General features: G+C 39.3%; 1 protein-coding gene across 6 annotated transcripts in view; it reads right to left on the bottom strand.

Moving 5' to 3' along the window:
• Positions 1 to 3,645: 3,645 nt before the first annotated feature.
• The window catches only part of kdm4c (lysine (K)-specific demethylase 4C), a 34,878-nt gene continuing 16,757 nt past the window's right edge, over positions 3,646 to 21,766 (bottom strand). For 2 of the 6 annotated variants that reach the window (XM_022212904.2, XM_022212905.2), the window contains exons 13-22: positions 20,612 to 20,796; positions 19,147 to 19,390; positions 17,561 to 17,637; positions 16,207 to 16,262; positions 15,955 to 16,063; positions 11,067 to 11,261; positions 8,887 to 9,057; positions 6,160 to 6,279; positions 4,841 to 4,933; positions 3,646 to 4,705 (exon numbers count right to left, since the gene is read on the bottom strand). In XM_022212904.2, coding sequence (XP_022068596.2) covers positions 4,538 to 4,705; positions 4,841 to 4,933; positions 6,160 to 6,279; positions 8,887 to 9,057; positions 11,067 to 11,261; positions 15,955 to 16,063; positions 16,207 to 16,262; positions 17,561 to 17,637; positions 19,147 to 19,390; positions 20,612 to 20,796 — 1,418 coding nt within the window. In that variant the 3' untranslated portion in view covers positions 3,646 to 4,537. The remainder of the gene's footprint in view (positions 4,706 to 4,840; positions 4,934 to 6,159; positions 6,280 to 8,886; positions 9,058 to 11,066; positions 11,262 to 15,954; positions 16,064 to 16,206; positions 16,263 to 17,560; positions 17,638 to 19,146; positions 19,391 to 20,611; positions 20,797 to 21,766) is intronic. The other 4 variants (XM_022212907.2, XM_022212906.2, XM_022212908.2 and 1 more) reach the window with 4 other exon arrangements.

Here is a 21,766-nt window from a genome sequence, read left to right as displayed (position 1 = left end):
TTCAGACCATTTCTCATGAGAGTAGAATAGCATGGAGCCACTTGGGCTTCACTCATGTCCGGTCAGACATTTGTTGAAGAGCCTTTCGAAAAACAGGACTAGAAAATTAGCAGCGCCTCAGATTGAAGCTGGTCTCTCAAACTGAGATGTCCTGATATGACCACTGCACAGATAGCCAGCCTTTCATGCCACCCTCTGGTCATACTTTAAACATCCCCCCCCCCCCCCCCCCCCCCCCCCGCTAATGGTAAGATGCTAAGAATAGCTCTGTTTCTGTCTCTCTCACTCTCTTTTTTGTATTAGAGAGTTTTGTGTCCAGCAATTTTTCAGTTTGGATGTGTAATGAGCATTCCAGCCTTACAGGGCTTCTTTGCCTTGCTGCTCTTTTAGTCTTGTTAAATCCATATTAGGAAACAGATTCAGGCAGTGAGTTGAGAGCTGAAGCTGATGCTCATTCATGTCTGACTTGTTGTGGCGAAATCGCAGCAAATGATCTTCCTACATGCTGTCTGGCAGGCGGTGGAGAGGCCGTCTTTCTTTAGAGCAGAAATGCCTCGTTTGCACCTCTGACGCTCAGCTGCATCTGCTATGAGCTATGTGATCAGCTCATTTCTGAGGACTTCAACACTTCTGTCAGGCTGTGTAGGATGCGCCAAAGACTCACTTGATCCTGTACAGACACACGCTTCTCCATTCAGCTCTTTTTAAAAAAAAAAATCATACTCATGTATATCAAACAGTGGAGCACCAGGCTGAAGCTCGAGAACAACTTAGTGTTGATGAGACACCATGCAAGTCTACAATAAGTGCAAATGAAGTGTTTCTTACCTCAATTACCCACTCAAGTTTAATAATGCAGCTCTTGCTCACCTCCTGTGAAACATGCATTACATTATACTTACATCAAGAGAAAAGTGTTATATTGGCTGTAGAATGCTTATTAGTTGTTTTTTAAGTGCTCTTTATTATTTAAGAAAATAATTCCCAGCAAATAACACAAATCGAGCAACAGCTTAAGGGTTCAAGCGCCACTGTGAATTCAGATGAGCTGTTTCTGTCCAATAACCTCAGTCTGTGCTGTGAGTAAATGACTAAACTCTTTATTTAACGTGAAGGAATGCAGCATTAGGGACTATTTTGAGAACCCACCACCCCTCCTACAAAAGAATCAGACTAAAATCAACAACATTGTGTCATTTTGCGTTTCTTAGTGGCCGTCTTTGACATGATTGTCAATGTTGCATCATTTTTTTTTTTTGCATTTCTTACTAGTATTTTTTCATATTTTGCTGTAGCTTCATAACTTTGCTGGGCAATGCTGTTGTCTATAGTAATTTCAAAATTCTTTGGATGTTTTTGTTCTTTTTTTATCTCTTTGCGGCACTTTTTCCATGTTGTTGTGCGGTTTTTATGCATTTATTCCGGTAATTTAGCATGAACTTGTAGTAGCTTCATAGTTTTGCTGTCTTTGTAGTCTTTCTTATATCTCTTCTGGGTAATCGTGATCATTTTGTGTCTAATATTTTTTTAAAGTTGTTTGGTCTTGTTTTGTCACTTTGGGCAGTGTGGATCTCATTTCAGCTGTTTTGCATCTGTTGGTAGTCATTTTGCATCTCTTTGCAGTTTTCTGTGCCTTTGTTATCATTTTGCATAGGTTTGTGACTGTCTTGCTTAGTTTCAGTCACATCAAAGTAGTTATGTGCATCTTTGTTGCCGTTTTGCATTTTTTGTAGTATGGGTTGACTTTTCAATGACAGTTACTTAAAACTTTGGCTCTGGGCCATGACCCCATAATCATTTAGGCCTCCAGGCCTGTGCTCAGTATACTGCTTCAGCTATGTCTCAATGATGGTAGGTGGACAAATACACAGTTTCTTATTACATGATGACATTATAGCGATAACTGACATGGTTTGGAGGCATACAAGTCACCTCATGTCCCTAAAAACTCGTAGATGCGTAAGTGGGCCAAAAATGACTAAGTGTGGTTGTTGTTGTTTTTTTTGCAATATCTTTGCAATGAAAAGTTTTTATCATTTCCTTTTCCAGCAGTTCCTCAAAAAAACAAGCCTTTGATATCACTGCATTAAATTTTATTAGTTACCGTTTATACTTTTAAAGAAATTATAATACTTGTGGTACTACCGCAAGCTCTTTATCACTGATAACATGATACAAGAGGTGATGTAGTGCACAAACTTGGAGGGACAGAGAGCAGCAACAGCTGGAGAAAAAAAGTGGAAAAATGTAAACAAACTGGACATTGACATGCTTCTATTGCTGTTCTGTGAACTATTCTTTTTTGTTTCAATTACGAAAATGCTCAAAATGTGCTATAAAGTGAAAAATAAACATATTTCAAACATGAAATCAATCTTATGTGGACTAAAATATAATAGAAACAATGATGCAAATGATTCTTCTTAACCAAAATGACAAAAATGGCACAAAAACACATTGATTCTTATGCGGGTTATTTTTGACCCACTTATGGAAGAGTGTAGGGTCCAATCACTTGTGTATCTAAGTGTTAACTCATTGTCTACTCAAGCCATCAGTGACTTTTTCTTCTGTGATGATGCATGCAAGATGTCTCAAATGATGGACCAAAATTGAAAACTGTCAGAACTTTTCTAAACTAAGTGATAAAAACTGATGTGAAGGGACCATTTCAAACTTAGAAAACAGAGTGAACCAGTTCACCAGCTCAGATGTCCGGTGCATCACTCTGAATATGTACTAATGTTTTCTGAAAGACCCAAAAGGACAGAAAAAAAAAACAGGCAAGCTTTCATGACTGTGCATTATAACCGCACACAGGAATGGTGTTAAAAGGAAATTTTCAGTTTTTTTTTTTGGTCTTTCTCACCAAGGATGACGTGTCCTCGTGCTTTGGCTTCGATACCACAAACAGCCATCTGAAGCGGGCTGGGATGCTTCATTGGGAGTACTTAAGCCACTTAAGATACCGCCTGGATTTCACTTGCTGTCTGTTCTGCCAAGCTGCTGGGAACACTCTGCTCCATATCCTTCAGCATGAGGTGGCCTCATGCAGGACATACCTGCAAGTGCTGATCCCCTAGTTTAGGGTATCACTGATAAATCCCGTATCACCAGAGGCTTTTTGCTTCATTGCACCTTAACAAAAAGTTTTGGTTCATTTATTCAAACATCAACACATTAGAACATCCAGTCTTTAACCAAATATACTGTTCTACCTTTGAAAATTATTTATATTAACAAATATATTCAACTAAGTGCAGGAACTAAAAGGACTGCTCTTAAAAATGTATTGGCGTTACTAATAAAACCTGAGTAACAATAATATCTTGATGTAGCACAATAAATGCTTATTTGAAGATTCATAAGGTAGCATATTTACGTCTCCCTGCTTTGGACAAAGCAGGAAACAATCCCATCTGTCTAAACAGGATTGGTAATATCTGTAAATAAGGATCATTAGTTCACAATGACACTTTTTCAGAGTATATTTTATAAAAATAACCATTTAAATGTGTTAAATATCCCCATTTAAGTTCAATCCAATTATCACTCCAAGATTTGTCATGTCTTAAAAAATTGCCAATTTCATTCTTACCAACTGAATTTCAGTGAAAATAAATGACAATTTAATAAATAAAAACAAATATTTAATTTTTTATTGTTTTTCTTACAGCAGTTAGCAATAGCTTAACTATAGCAAGCCAAAAATAAATACAAATTTTAAATAATTTCAACAATGTGTTTCATTCAATGGAGCAACAGTAGCATTTCACATTAAAAAGACACAAAATCCAACACAAAGGCATGGCTTCCTATCTGAATATCTTCCCAGGGGAAGTGATTAACATGTGGCGAGTCCTTTTTCTTTTGAATGATAACTTACGGAATTCACATATTTTAGTTCATGCAGAGAGGAAGCCATTGTACTGTAATTGGACTCAAGCCCAGCAGAAGCGGTTAGGAGAGAATGGTGAACATGCGGGGAGAAATGGTATGACATGAGGAAAAATACTACAAGCAAAGTACAGAAACATTCAAAATTAAAACTTGGAAATGACAGAACCCACCCTCCCCAAAGAAGCTACCATAGGCAGACTATTTAGAAAAATCTCACTTCTGAATTTTTCATGTACAAAGAAAAAATTGTTTACTTCAAAAAGGGTGATGTGACAGTTGTAAGTCACGTGTATTTTCCCTGACTGATGTGAAAGCACGAGGCAACTGAGGCAACGACGCCCTCCGTTAACCCACTCTGTACGAGTCCAACTGTCCAATCAGGATTCCTCTCCTGTCTCTCACACCACCCAATCACTGATGTATAATGTACAAGCACACACAAGTCAACATCCACCTCACCCACAACACTGTTTCCTCTGTTCTTTTCACAGGGAAGCTATGTGGGCAAACATTAAGATGGAAGCAGAGTCCAAAAACTTACAATCATACTCACACATACACTCACACAAACAACCTCGCGTCTACATCCACTGCTAATTCAGTGCATTCATCTGTCATTGCTCCTTCTCCTTGAAATTTATTTCCCTTTGTGGCCGCGTTGCTCCCATGTGCTTTTGGCAGTTGTACGGAGGCCTGGCAGGGCCACATAGTCTTTCTGGAAGCGTGAATTTGGTGTTCTCTGTCGTTTCCTCTCCCCCTGCGTGGTGAAGAAAGCATCCTGGAAACGCATGCTTGAGGCCGTTGACTAGAAAACAAGACGCGGGGAAAACACAGATGAGTAATAAGGAACTGTTCCACAAACCAACATCATTTTTAGGTTTTATATCCCATTAACGTTTATGTTTTACAGCTCGTGTTGCCCAGTAAGTCTAATACTTACAAGTCTACGCTTCACCTTTTTAGGCAGGTCTTCATCTAAAGTATAGACGTCTTCCCTTTTTGCCAGCACCTGAGAGCCGTCTTCAAACTCCACCTGAGAAAACATGAAAATGCTGTTATGTAGCTTCTGCACATGGATGAGTGATGGAGGCAAAAATTTTGACTGTGTACTTTTTTTGGTCCCCTTCTCCTTTATAGTTTCAGGTTGATATTTTTACCAAAGTCTCTCTTAAAGTTATGTTATAAATTGTCTAGCTACTACAAGTCTGAAAAAAGTACTGCCAGCTTTATGCAGTTTTTTTGGTTTAAAAATATATTCTAATACAATACTCATTTACTATCTAAAAAGGTTTCTAGAGGTGATCTCAAGTGACATGACAGTAAAAAGAAAGTTAGTGCCTTGACAATATAGCAGTTTATATATATTTTTCATGTTATCATTAATACCAAAGGCATATTAAGTCAATAATCAATTTCATAATTCATCATAGACCACAAAGATTTCTTTTATTTCATTGCAGCAACCTTTTAAGTGTTCAAACAGAAACATCAAGAGCTCGACGAAAGGTAATATTTTATTAAAAGGCCATTTTCAGTATACCTTTGCTCTAAAAAACATGTTGCTTATGTAAGAATTTCTGGTTTTTGATCACGATGTAGATCTTGAAATAAAACGTTTCCATATTGAAACACATCTTGACAATGGAAAGTTCTTGTTCAGCTGTATTTTTTAAAAAAAATCTGACCTATCTTAAACTGAGCGTGTGCGTCACAGATGCATTTGTGCATAACTGATGGTTGACGCCCAGCTCGACTAAATAAAGCTTTAAGTGGAAGCTGCATGACTGTTAGCTTAGTGAATATTTCAGTGAGTTTGAATAATGCAGATTGTCACCTCCTTCTCATCCTCCTCGCTCTCTCTCTCCATCTCTTTTCTTTGCCCATTTTTTATCACTCAGCCTCAACAGCTTTCGCTTTCTATATATCTGTCTTTTTATCCTTCCATCATCTTCCGTCTCCTCCTCAGTCACCATGACTCCAGCGCCCCCCTCAATCTCTCTCAAGTGTCGTCTCTTTTTTTTTTTCTCCCTCCACCTCTCCATACATAGACCGAAGGACCTTGACAACGTCACAGGAGTCACGATGACTCTGATGCTGAGGGAGTTTAACAAGTTTACTGCTGTGCCGCTTTGACCTAAAACTGTGCTTGCAAGTTTATCCAACATTAACAGAGAAAAAATGAAATCTGCACAACGTGTCTGTCTCTCCCCCACATACTGACTCACGATGGAGTGTTTTTCAAAGGCAGTGTGTGCATACCTGGTACATGTAGGAGACACTGGATCCCAGGTATTTGGCACCATAGAACAGCCCATCAGGCCATTTCACTTGAACAACTTCACCCACTTCAGGAGGACCTAGGTTCACACAATCTCTACTCTGAAAACACAAAGGAACAATGGTCGGTTTATGTAAGCACTTGAGTATGTCACAATGTCTTCAGAAACATAAATTACTCATCATTCGGCATAGGTTTGGTGTTGAAAAGAGCTTTTTTTACTTTCATGATTACCATTCAATGTCACAGCTAAACTTTGTATCCAACTGTTCAAAGCATTCAAGCACTTTGATAAGTTAATCTACTAAATACCAAGAGTGAACTGTAAACTAGTACAGCAAAGAACTTGACGATTTAGCTGTGAGAGTTTGAAACTCTCTATTATTTCCACACTATACACTGTGTTAATATACTCTAAATGAGAAGCTAAACAAAGAGGAATGTGTTTGAATGTTTGGTTTAAGACTGATGCCTGATCTCTCTCACTGCACAATCCACATCCACCTGCAGCCGTTCTGAGGTGCTGTGACATGTACACACGTGGACAAAATTGTTGGTACCCCTCAGTTAAAGAAGGAAAAACCCACAATTCTCACTGAAATCACTTGAAACTCACAAAAGTAACAATAAATAAAAATTTATTGAAAATTAAATAATCAAAATCAGCCATCACTTTTGAATTGCTGATTAACATAATTATTTAAAAAAACAAACTAATGAAATAGGGCTGGACAAAAATGATGGTACCCATAACTTAATATTTTGTTGCACAACCTTTTGAGGCAATCACTGCAATTAAATGATTTCTGTATTTGTCAATGAGCGTTCTGTAGCTGTCAACAGGTATTTTGGCCCACTCCTCATGAGCAAACAGCTCCAGTTGTCTCAGGTTTGATGGGTGTCTTCTCCAAATGGCATGTTTCAGCTCCTTCCACATATGTTCAATGGGATTCAGATCTGGGCTCATAGAAGGCCACTTTAGAATAGTCCAACGCTTTTCTCTCAGCCATTCTTGGGTGTTTTTGCCTGTGTGTTTTGGATCGTTGTCCTGTTGGAAGACCCATGACCTGCGACTGAGACCAAGCTTTCTGACACTAGGCAGCACATTTCTCTCCAGAATGCCTTGATAGTCTTCAGATTTCATCGTACCTTGCACACTTTCAAGACACCCTGTGCCAGATGCAGCAAAGCAGCCCCAAAACATTACTGAGCCTCCTCCATGTTTCACCGTAGGGACAGTATTCTTTTCTTCGTATGCTTGGTTTTTGAGTCTATGAACATAGAGTTGATGTGCCTTACCAAAAAGCTCCAGTTTGGTCTCATCTGTCCAAAGGACATTCTCCCAGAAGCTTTGTGGCTTGTCAACATGCATTTTTGCAAATTCCAGTCTGGCTTTTTTATGAGTTTTTTTCAGCAGTGGTGTCCTCCTTGGTCGTCTCCCATGAAGTCCACTTTGGCTCAAACAACGACGAATGGTGCGATCTGACACTGATGTACCTTGGCCTTGGAGTTCACCTTTAATTTCTTTGGAGGTTGCTCTGGGCTCTTTGGATACAATTCGAACGATCCGTCTCTTCAATTTGTCATCAATTTTCCTCTTGCGGCCACGTCCAGGGAGGTTGGCTACTGTCCCGTGGGTCTTGAACTTCTGAATAATATGAGCCACTGTTGTCACAGGAACTTCAAGCTGTTTAGAGATGGTCTTATAGCCTTTACCTTTAAGATGTTTGTCTATAATTTTTTTTCGGATGTCCTGGGACAATTCTCTCCTTCGCTTTCTGTTGTCCATGTTCAGTGTGGTACACACCTTTTCACCAAACAGCAGGGTGACTACTTGTCTCCCTTTAAATAGGCAGACTGACTGATTATGAGTTTGGAAACACCTGTGATGTCAATTAAATGACACACCTGAGTTAATCATGTCACTCAGGTCAAATAGTTTTCAATCTTTTATAGAGGTACCATCATTTTTGTCCAGCCCTATTTCATTAGTTTGTTTTTTTAAATAATTATGTTAATCAACAATTCAAAAGTAATGGCTGTTTTTGATTATTTAATTTTCAATAAATTTTTATTTATTGTTACTTTTGTGAGTTTCAAGTGATTTCAGTGAGAATTGTGGGTTTTTCCTTCTTTAACTGAGGGGTACCAACAATTTTGTCCACGTGTGTAGCAAGCTTTCACAAAAACAATACGCACCGGTTCATTTTTAAAACTCATCTGACAGCTTGTCCATTTAAAATTATGTCAAAAAGTACAATTTCAAATTGAATGGTAAAAAAGGTTCAAAATATGGTCGGAAAAACTAATTAAGACATACAATGTTAACCACATACACAGATGATTGCATCAAGGCCTAATAAAAAATAGAACGGTGTGGTTAGATTTTATAGAACAGATGGAATATAATCATTTATCGTTTCATCGTGTTGAAGAAAAACTGGAATTTGGGACGTATAATCTGACTGTTAGCAAGTCAGTAAGACATAACAGAATACACAATTCATCAAAAACATCATATCACTGTCATGTGATGCTGTGACCTTCTGGAAAATCTATATTGCTTCATGGTTGCTGTAAAAAGAGTCATAAAGAGAGAAATATTTTAGAGAGAAGCTTTGTTCTAATGAGAAAGTTGAAATATCTGATATGACCTGGTACAACGGTGAGGTGACCCCTTGAGCGTGCGTCTAATTAAACATCCTCACCACTATATCCTCGGGGTAGGTATCGTTAGAGAAGGAGCCATCATCAAACATGACCTCGTAGAACGTCTGGGAGGTGATCTGGGTGACCTTGGAGCTGTAGTAGCGCAGGTTCTTGTGTTTGGAGATCACCGTCTGGCCCAGCGAGATGGAAGCTTGGCACGGCCGCTGCTTCTAGTATAGACAGAAAGCAGAGAGCATGAATTAGGCTATGTGTTACAGTACAGTTTAAAGTCTAGCTAAATGATACGACATCATTATGTTGGATGACTGCATTAGCGCTATTTACATTACGAGTCTGATACCTAAATCACTACAAACATTTTCTTTCATTTACCGTTTGCCTGCAGTTAGTTTTGCTTTTAATGTTTTCTGGTTTTGAGATCTGGTTCTGATGCGTGCTGCCACCTCCATACAATAGAGGTGAACAGAATGTATTTTGTGATGTTCATAGTGGTGAAAATTACCATTAATCATTGTAACAGTGGCATGTCTTTCCACAAACACCGTCTCTGTTAGGACCAATTCATGCTTTCCACGTCTGTGTGCACAGACCAGTGCAGACTGAAAGCTGGGCAGTGGACGCTGTTCTCTTCATACGACAACAGGCACATGTCAGCCTGCTATGCAAACGGTCACATTACCTTTCATATTGAACAAAGAAGGACACACGAGGCTCCTGTGGATGTTTCTGAAAGACTAGCTGTGACTTTGTATTTTTTACAGGATACAACAGTTTCTTACAGATTCATCTATAGCACCATGCCAACGTGATTATTCCTGAGGTACCGTCTACCACAGTGAATGAACGGACATAGCACCGGATTTTTGGAGAATCTGGAAACTCTCACCATATCTAAACATGTACAAATCAAAGCACGTCAAATACATGAAGAATTGTAAATAGTGGGTGATGGAGAGTTTCCTCTCACTGTGTCTGCTCATAACAAGCATTTCTTTTAAGCACCGTTTATGTTTCTGGCACATGTCTGCACGCTTTACCATCCACATGGTCACAAATTTTGGGCTGCAGACATTCGCAGAGAGGGTACATGCAGACCTTAGCTGACTGGCTGGGTGACAAATTTTACCCAAAATTTTACCCTTGTGGTCACACAAATGTGGAAAGCATGACTTGGCCTTTGCTCTGGATAATCCATAGAAGGACCAACCAAACCTGTGGCTCGAGTGAGAAAATGTATTCGTGCTTTACGTACAAACAAATAACACACAGTTCAAGCAAAGCTGTGCATAAATTCCATTATTATTATTGTTCCACTGCACCTTTTTCTCCGGGCAGCATCCAGCAGCCTGTTGCACCAGCTATGCACAAGTTTTAGTTCAGTTTTAACAAGTTGCTAAATTTAAGTTTTGTGGAGAAAAGTTAAACTACACAAGTTAGTTGCAATAGACAGCCAGGACACACGTCATAATTTACAATGTGGGTCATAGTTATGATTTGGAGGTGCGGTGTCAAGTGTCCAAGGAAATTTGAATTGAATACTGCCAAAAAGAACTCGCTGCCTGTGAAGTACATCCCATTTAATGCATCGACATCCACTCAGTCGTAAGCTAATGTATTTTCTGCTGTTTTCATTTGAGATGGAAATTTTCTACATTATCAAGAAGTCTTCTAGAAACCTTTGTTAATAAATATGTAAGCATGGTATAGAAGCAAATGTTAAATCATTTAAAATGAATATAGGGGACAGTGTTAGAAAGACAAATTCACTGAAATATATGTTTAGATAGTTCATGCATGATATATGACTACTTTGTTGCGACGTACTTAAACTTTCCAATAAAATCACATAATCATAGCTGTTTTTCTGTCAGTTTTTTTGCACTACTAACACGTGACTCTGCAGCTCTTTTCTTGCTTGTTGAGGTACAGCTTCATTACAGACAGTGGAAGTCGACAAAGTTAGTTTTGGACCTCCATCTACTTCATAGTTCAAATTATATTTAGATTGATCTGGTGCAACAGTTGAAGAGGTTGTTATATTACACATGACCACCAGTCATGAATCAACTTTTACTGGGCTTCATTGGTTCCCCACAAATCACTAGGAGTTTATGATTAACCTCTTGTACAAGATTAATAAAATGCATGAACCTGTTCATTCTTGCTGAGCATAACTTGGTTCCTATCAGCTGTGGTGAACACCTGTCCTATAACTTACAGCTGACGAACTCCGTGACTGGTGTCTATGGCAGGTGATTGATACGACATACGGCCAATCATCAGGCTCCATGATTACACCGGCAGCATGGGCACAGGTCACATGAAAGGAGGTGGGACACCGGCCACATGAGCACTGGATACAAGCCCCTGCCTGCCGCTTCCCCGTGCAGCGTTTACGACAATAGATGCACTTCTGTAAACACATACAGACCAGACCAGACCAAACTGTCAATACCAGAAACCTGACTGCTGAGGGCCTGACTTCACTGAGGTTGTAAATGAAAGCTGGGGAATTCTTAATACTGCAAATTAATAACATAAACATTTTAATGAGAGCAATTTGGTTAGGAAATTTACCAAATGACAAATACAAATGTGTGCGAGCAGCATGGAGGGGCATTATAATTGGTACAGACTGGTGATGTTCTACATTTTTGTCAAAAAAAAAAAAAAATCCTATTAAAAGACCAAACCAACAACGTGCTCCTCTGAGCCCATTTGTTCTACCGAATTAGTAAATCCTCCCCCTCCCTTCTATTAAAACAGGCAGTTCGGGGTTGCCAATTTCAATTAAAATATAAATTTCAACTGAAGTTCAGTAATGATGAACACTGACTCATCTTTCAGTTAATTACTAAATCAGCTTTTAGAAAGCAACAGATGTACATGGGAAAACAACAACGCTCTGTTTCCAGGAATAAAATGTTAAAGTCATAGAGAGTAAATGATGAACAGCAACATTTTACGCACTGAACTGTAATTATATGGTATCAAAAATGCAATACAGTGAAATCTGCAACAGTATAGAATATATTTACAATCTGAAGACAGCTAGCTTGCCTGCTTTGCTGTTTACATACATCAAGGATGTAAAATTCAAAAAGGTCAGGCTTCTGTCACAACTTGTCCTTTTCTTCTTTTTTTTCCCCACAGCCAACTACATTATGAAAATTGTTTAGTCTCTTAAGTAGTGAATGAAATCTCTCTTTATTCAATAATGTGCCAATGAAACAGGGGAGATAGTGAGCAATAAGCACTTAAGAGACTTTGAATATCATCTCAAGAAAAACAACAAGTTCGAAACAAAAGACAGCCAAGCGAGTCATCACCGAATTGTGCCATGAACTTCTAACATCATTCAAAATCATTATGTGCTCCAAAAAAAATCTCTGTAATTGGAGACGGAAGTTTAAACAAATCACTGATACGAAAAGAAAGCAAAAAACAAAACAGAAAGAGACCCCAGTCGTAACTGTCAACAGAAACATGGTATTGCAATGCAAGGAAACCTCAAATAAGACCAATCAGATGACATCATTTGAGGTTTCCACAACAAACTGGTGCTGCAATGTGTGTGTTGTGGTATGTTTCCCTCGTTTGAGGTCTGTAAGCGGTACACAACCACACATTGGAGGGTGTAACACACATGCGCGTCCTATGCACAAACACTGCCATGCATCTATGCACAAACACACTCGCACCTAACTTTTTAAGACTATCCCTCGGTTTTCTGCACCAAACAGCCCATCAAGTCAATTTCCTCCTCTGTGGCATCTCCCTTCTCTCCCACAAATCCCCTGCTCTCCCAGTGAAGGGAAAAAATGACGACATCCTCCCATTATAACCCCACTCGCTCCCTATTCCTCTTTCACCCCTTTCGCATGCCTCCCATCTCACTCCATTTCCTTCACTCTGCTCTTAATAAAACACCCATCTACACGCTCTTTGTCGATTCACTTCCCTGCTCTATCTTTTTCTCTCTCTTGTGGTGTGGTTTCACATCTCTTTGAAGGTAATTTATTCATTAGTATAAATTCCCTGGAAATCCATGCTGAAATATCCATACATGTTGACATGTAATAAGCCTATATATAGACAAACTCTACAGAGTATACGCCCCAGCAGCAAGGGAGCTCATGTGGGAATTAGCAGGTTTATAAATATGAATTCCTGTTTAAGGTTCTAATGGCATGTACGCTGTCAGATCGCTATTTCATTATGTGCACAGAAGTATTTGATGTGTCTAAAGACTTTATGTGAGAGTATGGAGATAGTACAGTAGAATATTTAAAAGCACCGTAAGATGTTTTAATTCCCTGATATATATATATATATATATATATATATATGATAGGAAGCGCTGATGGCCCCAGGAAGAACAGGACAGTGAATGATAGGTGAATGAGTAGGTGACGCAGTGCGAATACAAAAGTTTCTTTCAAAGTTTCTGTCGTTATCTGCTAAGCCTCTGAAATACATGCCCTTTGTTCCTTTCTTTGAAAAATCAATAGCTGATCTAATTAGTTAACCTAGACAGCATTAATTAAATTTAACCTCTATAGCAGAGCCGGCTTCTTTTTTACAATTACCAGCTTAGCCTGCTTAATTCAGATATCAGTTAAGGATCAGAAGGTACTGTGTATGGAGAGACTTTCCTCTTTTCTTCTTGCGAGGCAAACCAAAAGGCAATGTTAATGCTTGATTTAAAATGGGTGATGAAAACCCTAACTTCATCCCTTTTTCTATTAGTGGAGCCTCTTCTGCTTCCCGGCTTCTCTGTTTTTCAGCCGAGGGACTTTCAGTCAGTGCTTTTCTTGGTGACTAACTTGGCCTACATTTCATAAACCCTTTTCCCATACCTCCTCCATTATGGACAGCAGTTGCTGATGAACTGGCCCGACTGTCTCGTCCACCTATTGAGGCCAGCCTGACAAGATTCTGACTGGCATGCAACACACCCCATGTATGTTCAAAATCAGTGTGTGTGTGTGTGTGTGTATAAATGAACATTTACGTGCATATATTGGTGGAAACCAACGTGCGTGAGGGCAGAAAGTAGTGTAAATATGTCAACACAGTTTAATGTTTTAATGTGTCCGACAGTGTGTGAGAGCCTAACCCATTTTTCGCCATTCCTGTGCCTTCTGCAGGGTGTATTTGGGTGCCTGTGTTGAACCATGCGTTAAGAACATTCCCACAGTAAATTATGAATGTGTATGTGTGCACGCGCCTGTGTGCGTGTGCTGTGCGATAGTAAATTATGAATGTACCGAGCTGCTGCAGGGGCAATGGGTCCAATGCGAACTTCAAAACACGTGGCTCTTAGAGTGAACATACAAATGATAAAGTGGACAAAAAGCCCAGGTGTACCATCCTAGGAGAAGTAACTCAGTTCAATAGTCAATCAATGTATTATCTGTCTCATGGTAACACATATATGCCCCCATATATCTGAAAAGGCTTAAAATTATTCACATACTTTTAGTTTGAACTCGCTGACTTCTTATTTTTTTTTAAGAAGCCCAACTGTTATGTCAAAAAGAAACTCATGTGTCCATCCAAAAAGTACTTATGTGATCTTGTTAACTGTTAAAAGTCAAAAACAAAAAGTATACATACACTTGGTTTTCAAAGAATCTGCTTTTTTTAATCTGGGGTGTCAAGCATATATTAGCACAGGCACAAACTTGGCAGTTGACAGCTAAAAGGCAGAAAGTATTTTTTTCTCTGAAAGAAATGTAGGTCTCTAAGATCTGTGCATTTTGGCCACCATGTGGGTCAAGTCAGAGGCTTTAATGAGCGTCCCACCCTTTCCAGTCCTGACTACAATTTCTGTTTTGTTCAGATTTTGGCTCATGTACATGGAAACTGACTTAGTGGTTTGTGCTTTCATATCCAAATGAGCTTAATTTCAATGTGGTGTGAGAAGATATGAACCATATCCCTGTAAATACCCTGTGGGTAATGTCACTAGGTCCACAAAGTTAGTGTCCCATTCAGTGACAGTGCAGTAATATCCTTTGCACTATTTTTGGCGTGAGCACTCATGAAGGAACCTAGACCGGCTGGTTCCCCTACGGAGGAGTAAGGAGGGAAAATCTATTCACACAGATGTCATTTTCTCATGGACAGATGGCTAAAATCTGCAAGGCAGAACTACATGGTGTTTCAAATAGTGCATATAGTTCAGAATTTGAATTCCTTAATGCCTTTATTTGGATCTGAAGGGAGACAAAGGGGAGGACTGACAGGCACTGAAGGAGGCTAAAAGGAAACCGGGGAAGTTGCAGTTCAAGGTTGGCTGCTTAACCTTTGGGCAACTTAACAATGGGGGTAAACTAAATGTTGGAAAGAATTTTGAGTATGACAATACTGCTGATGAAAAAATACAGCTTCCAAAATAATGTTGAATCAACTCCTTTCTAAAAACTGAACATTATACCCTCATGAAGGCAGACTTTTTTGCAGGCCTGTTGAATGAACCTAATAGACTGTAAACTGAATGTATATGAACAATACCCTGAAAATCAAATATGTATATATATTAATCGATGTCTTCCTGTCATTGTTGTTTTCAGCCCTTTCATTCTAGAGTTGGTCAACAAGCTGATTTACTGTTGTAAGTTTTGTTCATGTGATCTATCACATCTTCTTTAATTTATAATTTAATGACTTGGGTAATGGCAACATTACTTTTCTGCTACCCATCTTATGTTAGGATGTACTTTTCCAACACTTTGCTTTCTGCTGAGCTATCATTGTGCCTGCAGCAGAGAGCTAACTATAGTGGCAACATGTCAGGTCTGTTGAGACGCTCTCCAGCTCTCTCATTAAGCAAACACACTAAATGCACAAACGCATGCGCATACACACAGCAAAGCAGACACACACCTACACATGTATATACAAACACCAGCACAGAGGCAGTCCTATACACACACAACTCCCCACTCCCACCCACCAGTGGTTAATTATCTAGCTTTGATTGCGGGCATGTTCGTCTCACATTGTTAATTAGAACTGCGAACACTTCATTAATTAGACCGGGCCAGTCCTCAAGGATTGTGTGTGTGCGAGAGAGACTTTGTGTGTGTGTGTCTTCTCACCAGTTTATATCGCTGCATGGGGATCCTGCTGGTGTCAATGGGACTCCTCTTGGCTTCATCGCTGAACCTCACCTCCGGCAGCGCTACTGCACACATCACGTGGGCCCATCTATACACACACACAAATGCACACATAAACAAACAAATTAATACATTATGATGAATAAGATATGCATGACAATTCATTCGACTGAACTCTGGAGATCAGGGATAAGTATGCAGAGCTAATCACAGAACAAAAGCTTGTCTCACTTGTCGTTTTGGGTTTTCTTCAGAGCTCCACCTCTGAGGTTACACAGACAGCATTCCTGAGAAAACAAAGAGAGAGTCAGTAAAAGAGAAAGTAAATGTTTATCGTCCCTTTACCAATATCCTTACACATACTTACAAGTAGAATCTGCATATAACAACGGCACCACGAGGTCAGATTAGAGAAAAGTGGTGTGTGGTGTTTAAAAAAAAAAGTTTTTTTATTAACATTAAACATACAGCATCCTCCATAATTATTGGCACTCCTGGTTAAGATGTGTTCTTTGGCTTCTAATAAATTCAGTTTTTTTCTAAATAATCTCGGACCACAATGAAAAAAAGAGGAAAAGCCAACCTTTAATTCAAGTGCATTCATTCAGTGGGGGGGGGGGGGGGGGGGGGGGGGGGGGAATCACACATTAAGAAATAATTCTTTTACATCAAATCATGTGTGCCACAATTATTAGCACAGCTGATTTCAATACTTTGTACAACCCCCGTTTGCCAACAAAACAGCACCTAATCTTCTCCTATAATACATTTTTCAACAATTTTCAGTGTGAGAGTATGCTTCTGCAATAAAAATTGAATTTACTTTAAGGTTTTAAACACATCTTAACCAGGGGTGCCAATAATTATGGAGGGCGCTGTATATGTGGAGCTGAAAAGCTTACAACTGCAACTTAAATCAGTTTCTGCATGTTTTCTTCCTTTGTAAAACCAGACGCACACAAAGTGGCAAAATCAGCAAAACTGATAAACAGCATCCTCTTCAGCAGTAAGCATTGAGGTTTACTGCTGGGAAATGTGGTTGATATTTTTTTTTTAAATCTAACAATAGGATTTATAGTTACTGTTAATTATTTAACTGATGACATTGGTGCTTTAGAGTATCTTTTATAGTATTTTTTTTGTTTGATTTTTCTACTGTGAAGTGCAATTCAATAGATGTGGTGTTTAATGTAAAAAACTCTCAACAATGTATGTCAAAATGTATGGTTTGACCTCACACACAACAAATCTAATTTGGTATTTCAAAGCTGTGTTTGTTAAAATAGCATTGTTCAAAAGAGCAATGCTGAACTCCAAAAGCAATATTTTGTAAGACATTATGTTGATTTCACTCAAATCATTGAAAGATCTGTTTTCATCAGCTCATGAAATCTATCCAGGATTGAAATGCTGTCCCTGTAAAAAAAAAAATTGTGGTCCACCGTCAATATGCAGAAGATTCGCTTTTCATCAGCAATATTTTCAAAGAGTTTTGTACCTACTCTACCCTACCCTCCTTCTAAGACAACACTGTCTCGAAAGTGTCAACAAAAGCTGAATTAAACAAAGGGATAAAGTGTCTTACTGCTGTAAAGCTTCCTTCCATACACCGATCACATGACCATTGCTCAGTGATGTTCTCTGCAGCAACACCATAACAACCTAAACGAGGAAGGGATGAATGAAAATTAGAGGAAAAAATATTTACTCAAAGCTACTTGCATGGTACAAACTCAACAACAGAAAACAGCAGACTTGACAGCGAACCGTTGGTCTACTGTAAGTTATAAAGAACAGAACAAAATGCCACATCAACATTGTTTCCACAGATTTTTTTTGACTGAAGGCTGGTATTGTTCCATGCAGAAATGCAAAGTACTGCAGACTAAGTGGAAATTGAGATGTCTATGGTCTGCGTGTATAGGAATGTTGGTGTGGTCAAGGAAGAAATGCAGACAACAAAAGAAGAAGAGTTACTGTACATCTATACATCTAAGCTGTGTACATATTGCTGCTTTGCTTAGGTCTGGTCTGTGCCCTTGGTGTGGCAGAACAGCATAAATGTTTTGTTTTTTTAAAAACAACAACAAATGCTGGTGGCCTTGAACAGAAAAACATTCGGGATTTAATTTAGTAAAACAAATGTGATTCTATTCAAAGCTAGCAGCTGGTTGCAATCCATGGACTAGAGGCTTTAGACACGTAAGCTTGGAGGGGAATTTTAAGTTGTAAAAAACACTTAAAGTCTGTATATGTGAGTATGTCTCTGTTCTTTTCCTCCACTATCCATCATGAAACCCAAAATAAAATCTAAGCTCACCTCCGTTTCCTTCCCAGAGTTCAAATAACAGTACAGAACGAAAGCTACATCAACTTGTACTTATTGTTGGGTCTCAAAACCAAACTTGTGGCTTTTTCATCAGTGTCAAATGACATACACTTCATCTCCTGCTCCCACCCTGCCATACCTCCACACACTCACACAAACCCAGTAAATACATATGCAGTGCAGCACACACACAGTGCATAAATCCTGCACGGTGAAAAATGTGGTGAGATCAACACTAGCATGAGTGATTGAAAACGACTTAGGGAGAGGCAATGTAATTTTGAAGCTGTGGATTCAGGACAGTGTTTAAGACTTTCAAAAGTGAGTCTGTGTGCCCACCAGCACATGTCTGTGAAAGACTGACTGGGGGTTTAAGATATCAGTAAAATGTGCATGATTGGAAAAGAGGTCCATGGCTGTGTGAATGACGGCTTGCGATAATGCACAATGTATTGCATCTGTGAACAGAAAGACTCCAGGGGATTTTTAAGAGTGTGTGAGGGCTTGTTACTGGCTTGGGGCTTTTGAACAGGAACTATGTGTGGTGAAGACAGAGGATTCACCCTCATTCAGCTGACGAGGGAAATAAAATACTCCAAACCGCAGAGAGAGGGGGAGAAAGGGAAACAAGAAGGGGGTGGAACATTGAGACAGAGTGAGTCAGGACTGAAACCCACTGACCCTCTAACAATGACATCAGTGGGACAAGCACAACGTGTGGAAACAAACAATGTGACCTGGTCTGGTGGGTGGCAAATGGACACCGTAAAGTTTACAAATATCACTATATACCTCACTTACACACACACATATACATATTCTCCTTCCTTGTTCATACATACTTGCATGGACCTGCAGGCAACAGCCCTGACAGTAGAGCAGAGGGGAGGTGCCGTCTTCCTGCAGCAGAGGGTTAGTAGGAGTTGGGGGGCAGTTTTGTTCGCGGAAAGAAAAGCAGATTTCTGGGACAAGGGGCTTGGTCCTCCTCAACGCTCTAAAGGGAGGAGCGGGTCCTTCCATTGGAGAAGAAGATGTGGAGCTGTCCTCAGCTATGACAGGCTTGTTGTCCTCTGCTTTGTCTTCAGCCTATGGGGGGAAGAGACTGGGTAATTGTCATGTTCTTCTTGTGGATTAGGATATTTAACAGGGAAGTGATAAAATGTTTCCACTCCTTTGTAATAAAAGTGGCCATTCTGGATGACATTTCAGCCAGGGGCATATTACAGAGACTAGTTCTGTAATAAACAAAGGAATTACTATAATTACTATGGGGCTTGGTATTATTGATGTGCATGTACAACATTTTTCCACATATCTACAGGTGTGAGCAACACTGGGGGGAAAAAAAAATCCCTGACTCTATATACAAGAGATATTTTAGTATTGACATTTTTAATTTGCTTCCATCCTTGTTTTCTGTCTGTGTAAACACAGTCTGCAGTTCATTCCAGTTCAGCACAAAAAGCCCCTGAATTTTTCTCACTCGTCTGTTGGTTGCAGCTGAGCCACAAATGGTTTTTCGTTTGCACAGAGAAGTGCAGAATTTTATGTTTTTCACAGAATGTGGTGACTGCAAACATTTTATTTTGTGGCAAATAAATGAGACATGCAGATTAAAGTAACTTTGATGAAACGTTCCAATTTTTGGCTGGGATTTGATCGTTTTTCCCAATGAAACTGAAAGTCATATATGATTAGTTCAACAACTGTGCCCGTGTTAAAAAGCCAACAGTTGTGAATTACTCCAGTGTTTCTGTTTGAATGTCGATTAGGCTGAATTTTCACAATAAAGAAAGTACTGGTGTTTATGACTGCTCTGTACACGATGTTCACTACATAAAGTCATTTTAAGTGAAACAGGAAAGACCAAATCACTCCTTAGCATCACATTACACCAGTCAGTTTGATTCGCTTGTGGGGTCTTTACTTTTGTATCAGTTTTTGAGTTGATGATACTATTAAATCTATCAGGTTAGCACAATTGCTGTCCAAACCTGACAAGTGATACTAACAACTGTGAGCTGAGTTGATTTCACTCAACATAGCTACACTAAATTCAGCTTCACTGACAAATACAAACAGTAAAAATCCAACGTGTTTCTCCAAGCTGGACCTAAATTACATATGAACCAGCGAGCTCGCTAAAAAACTGTGAGTTATAACTAGAATAGAGTCGTGGCTGAAAATTCTGAGACATATGTGCTCCGGAGAGGCTTAGAATTGTGTTTTCGCACTAATGGAACTGTGTATTTTAGACACAGACATCTTCCATATGACACTATGTGTTTGTGTTGAACTCCTCTTTACCTGATAATAGGGCATGAAGAGTGTGCACACAGCACAGTGTGGCTGCATGTTGGCTGCATGAGCGTTGTACTCCCTCTCTGCTGAGAAGCAGCTCTTTTTGTTCTGCCACAGGTAGATGAGGGGCTTTGCCCAGGCTTCCATTTCCTGCTCCTCCTCCTCCTCTGCCAGGCTTGCTTCAGGGGGCTCTAATTAGAGACAAAATAAAACCTTTCAAGCTCGCAATCACTTATCTATTCAATTGGTGGTTCTTGTACTGTGGCTCAGATGATTATTCATGCAATACCACTTGCAAATCTCCTGCCTGGTCATTTGTTAATTAAGCCTATTTTGAATGTGAAATAATATGCAACCTGCATATCAAAAACACAGCTTGCATCATTTTCTTTTAATAATTGACTTGTGCTCTATTAACACACTTGCACAGATTTCTTGCTAAGTGAGATGTCATCCATCCACAGTGGTGACAATTTCCTCCAGTGACCTGAAAAACATTATTATTCACCAGGAACCTGCCTGTTTACGAAATTGCCTAAAATAATTAAGCCCTCTCATCATCATTAAACAGGCTTCTTACAGCCACAGTCATTTCTTAGTCCGGGATAAATAACGACAATGGCCGCTGAATTATTTATCCTTTTTTACAACCATGGAGATGATGAATGTAATTGTGTGTGTGTATATGCGCATTACTAGTTGTTAATGGAAGGAACTCCCCCACCCCCATCAGTAAAAACCATGAAAACAAATAGAGTATCTATCACCAGATCATTTTACTGTGGTAGGCCTGAGAATTAAATCTGGTTGGTTTATGTGCACATTGACGTCAGAAGAATCATTTGTGGGGTCATAAAATTTGAAAAATGGGCAGGGGAAGTGGGGACCACAAAGAGTGATGGTTAACTGTGGGAGAACACAAAAGTTATCTTAATAATTGTTAAGTTTTTTGTTAATGGAATTAAGACAATAAAGGCAGCTGTATGAATTCTAAACACTTTGTAATAGCTGCAATACCTTTAACAGAGAAAATATGTTTTTTAGTCTAAAATCCTAGTTAGTCTAAAAAAATGTTATGGCAACTGTACTGTGGATCACTGGTTTACTGTAATGGAGGATCATGGTTTCTGGCCCGGTGCCACCCGCTATGCAGCACTAACC

The sequence above is a fragment of the Acanthochromis polyacanthus genome, chromosome 3 (assembly GCF_021347895.1).
Source record: "Acanthochromis polyacanthus isolate Apoly-LR-REF ecotype Palm Island chromosome 3, KAUST_Apoly_ChrSc, whole genome shotgun sequence".
Lineage (NCBI taxonomy): Eukaryota > Metazoa > Chordata > Actinopteri > Pomacentridae > Acanthochromis > Acanthochromis polyacanthus.
Note: the sequence above shows the minus strand (reverse complement) of the source record. Positions and strands in the feature narration are given on the sequence as shown.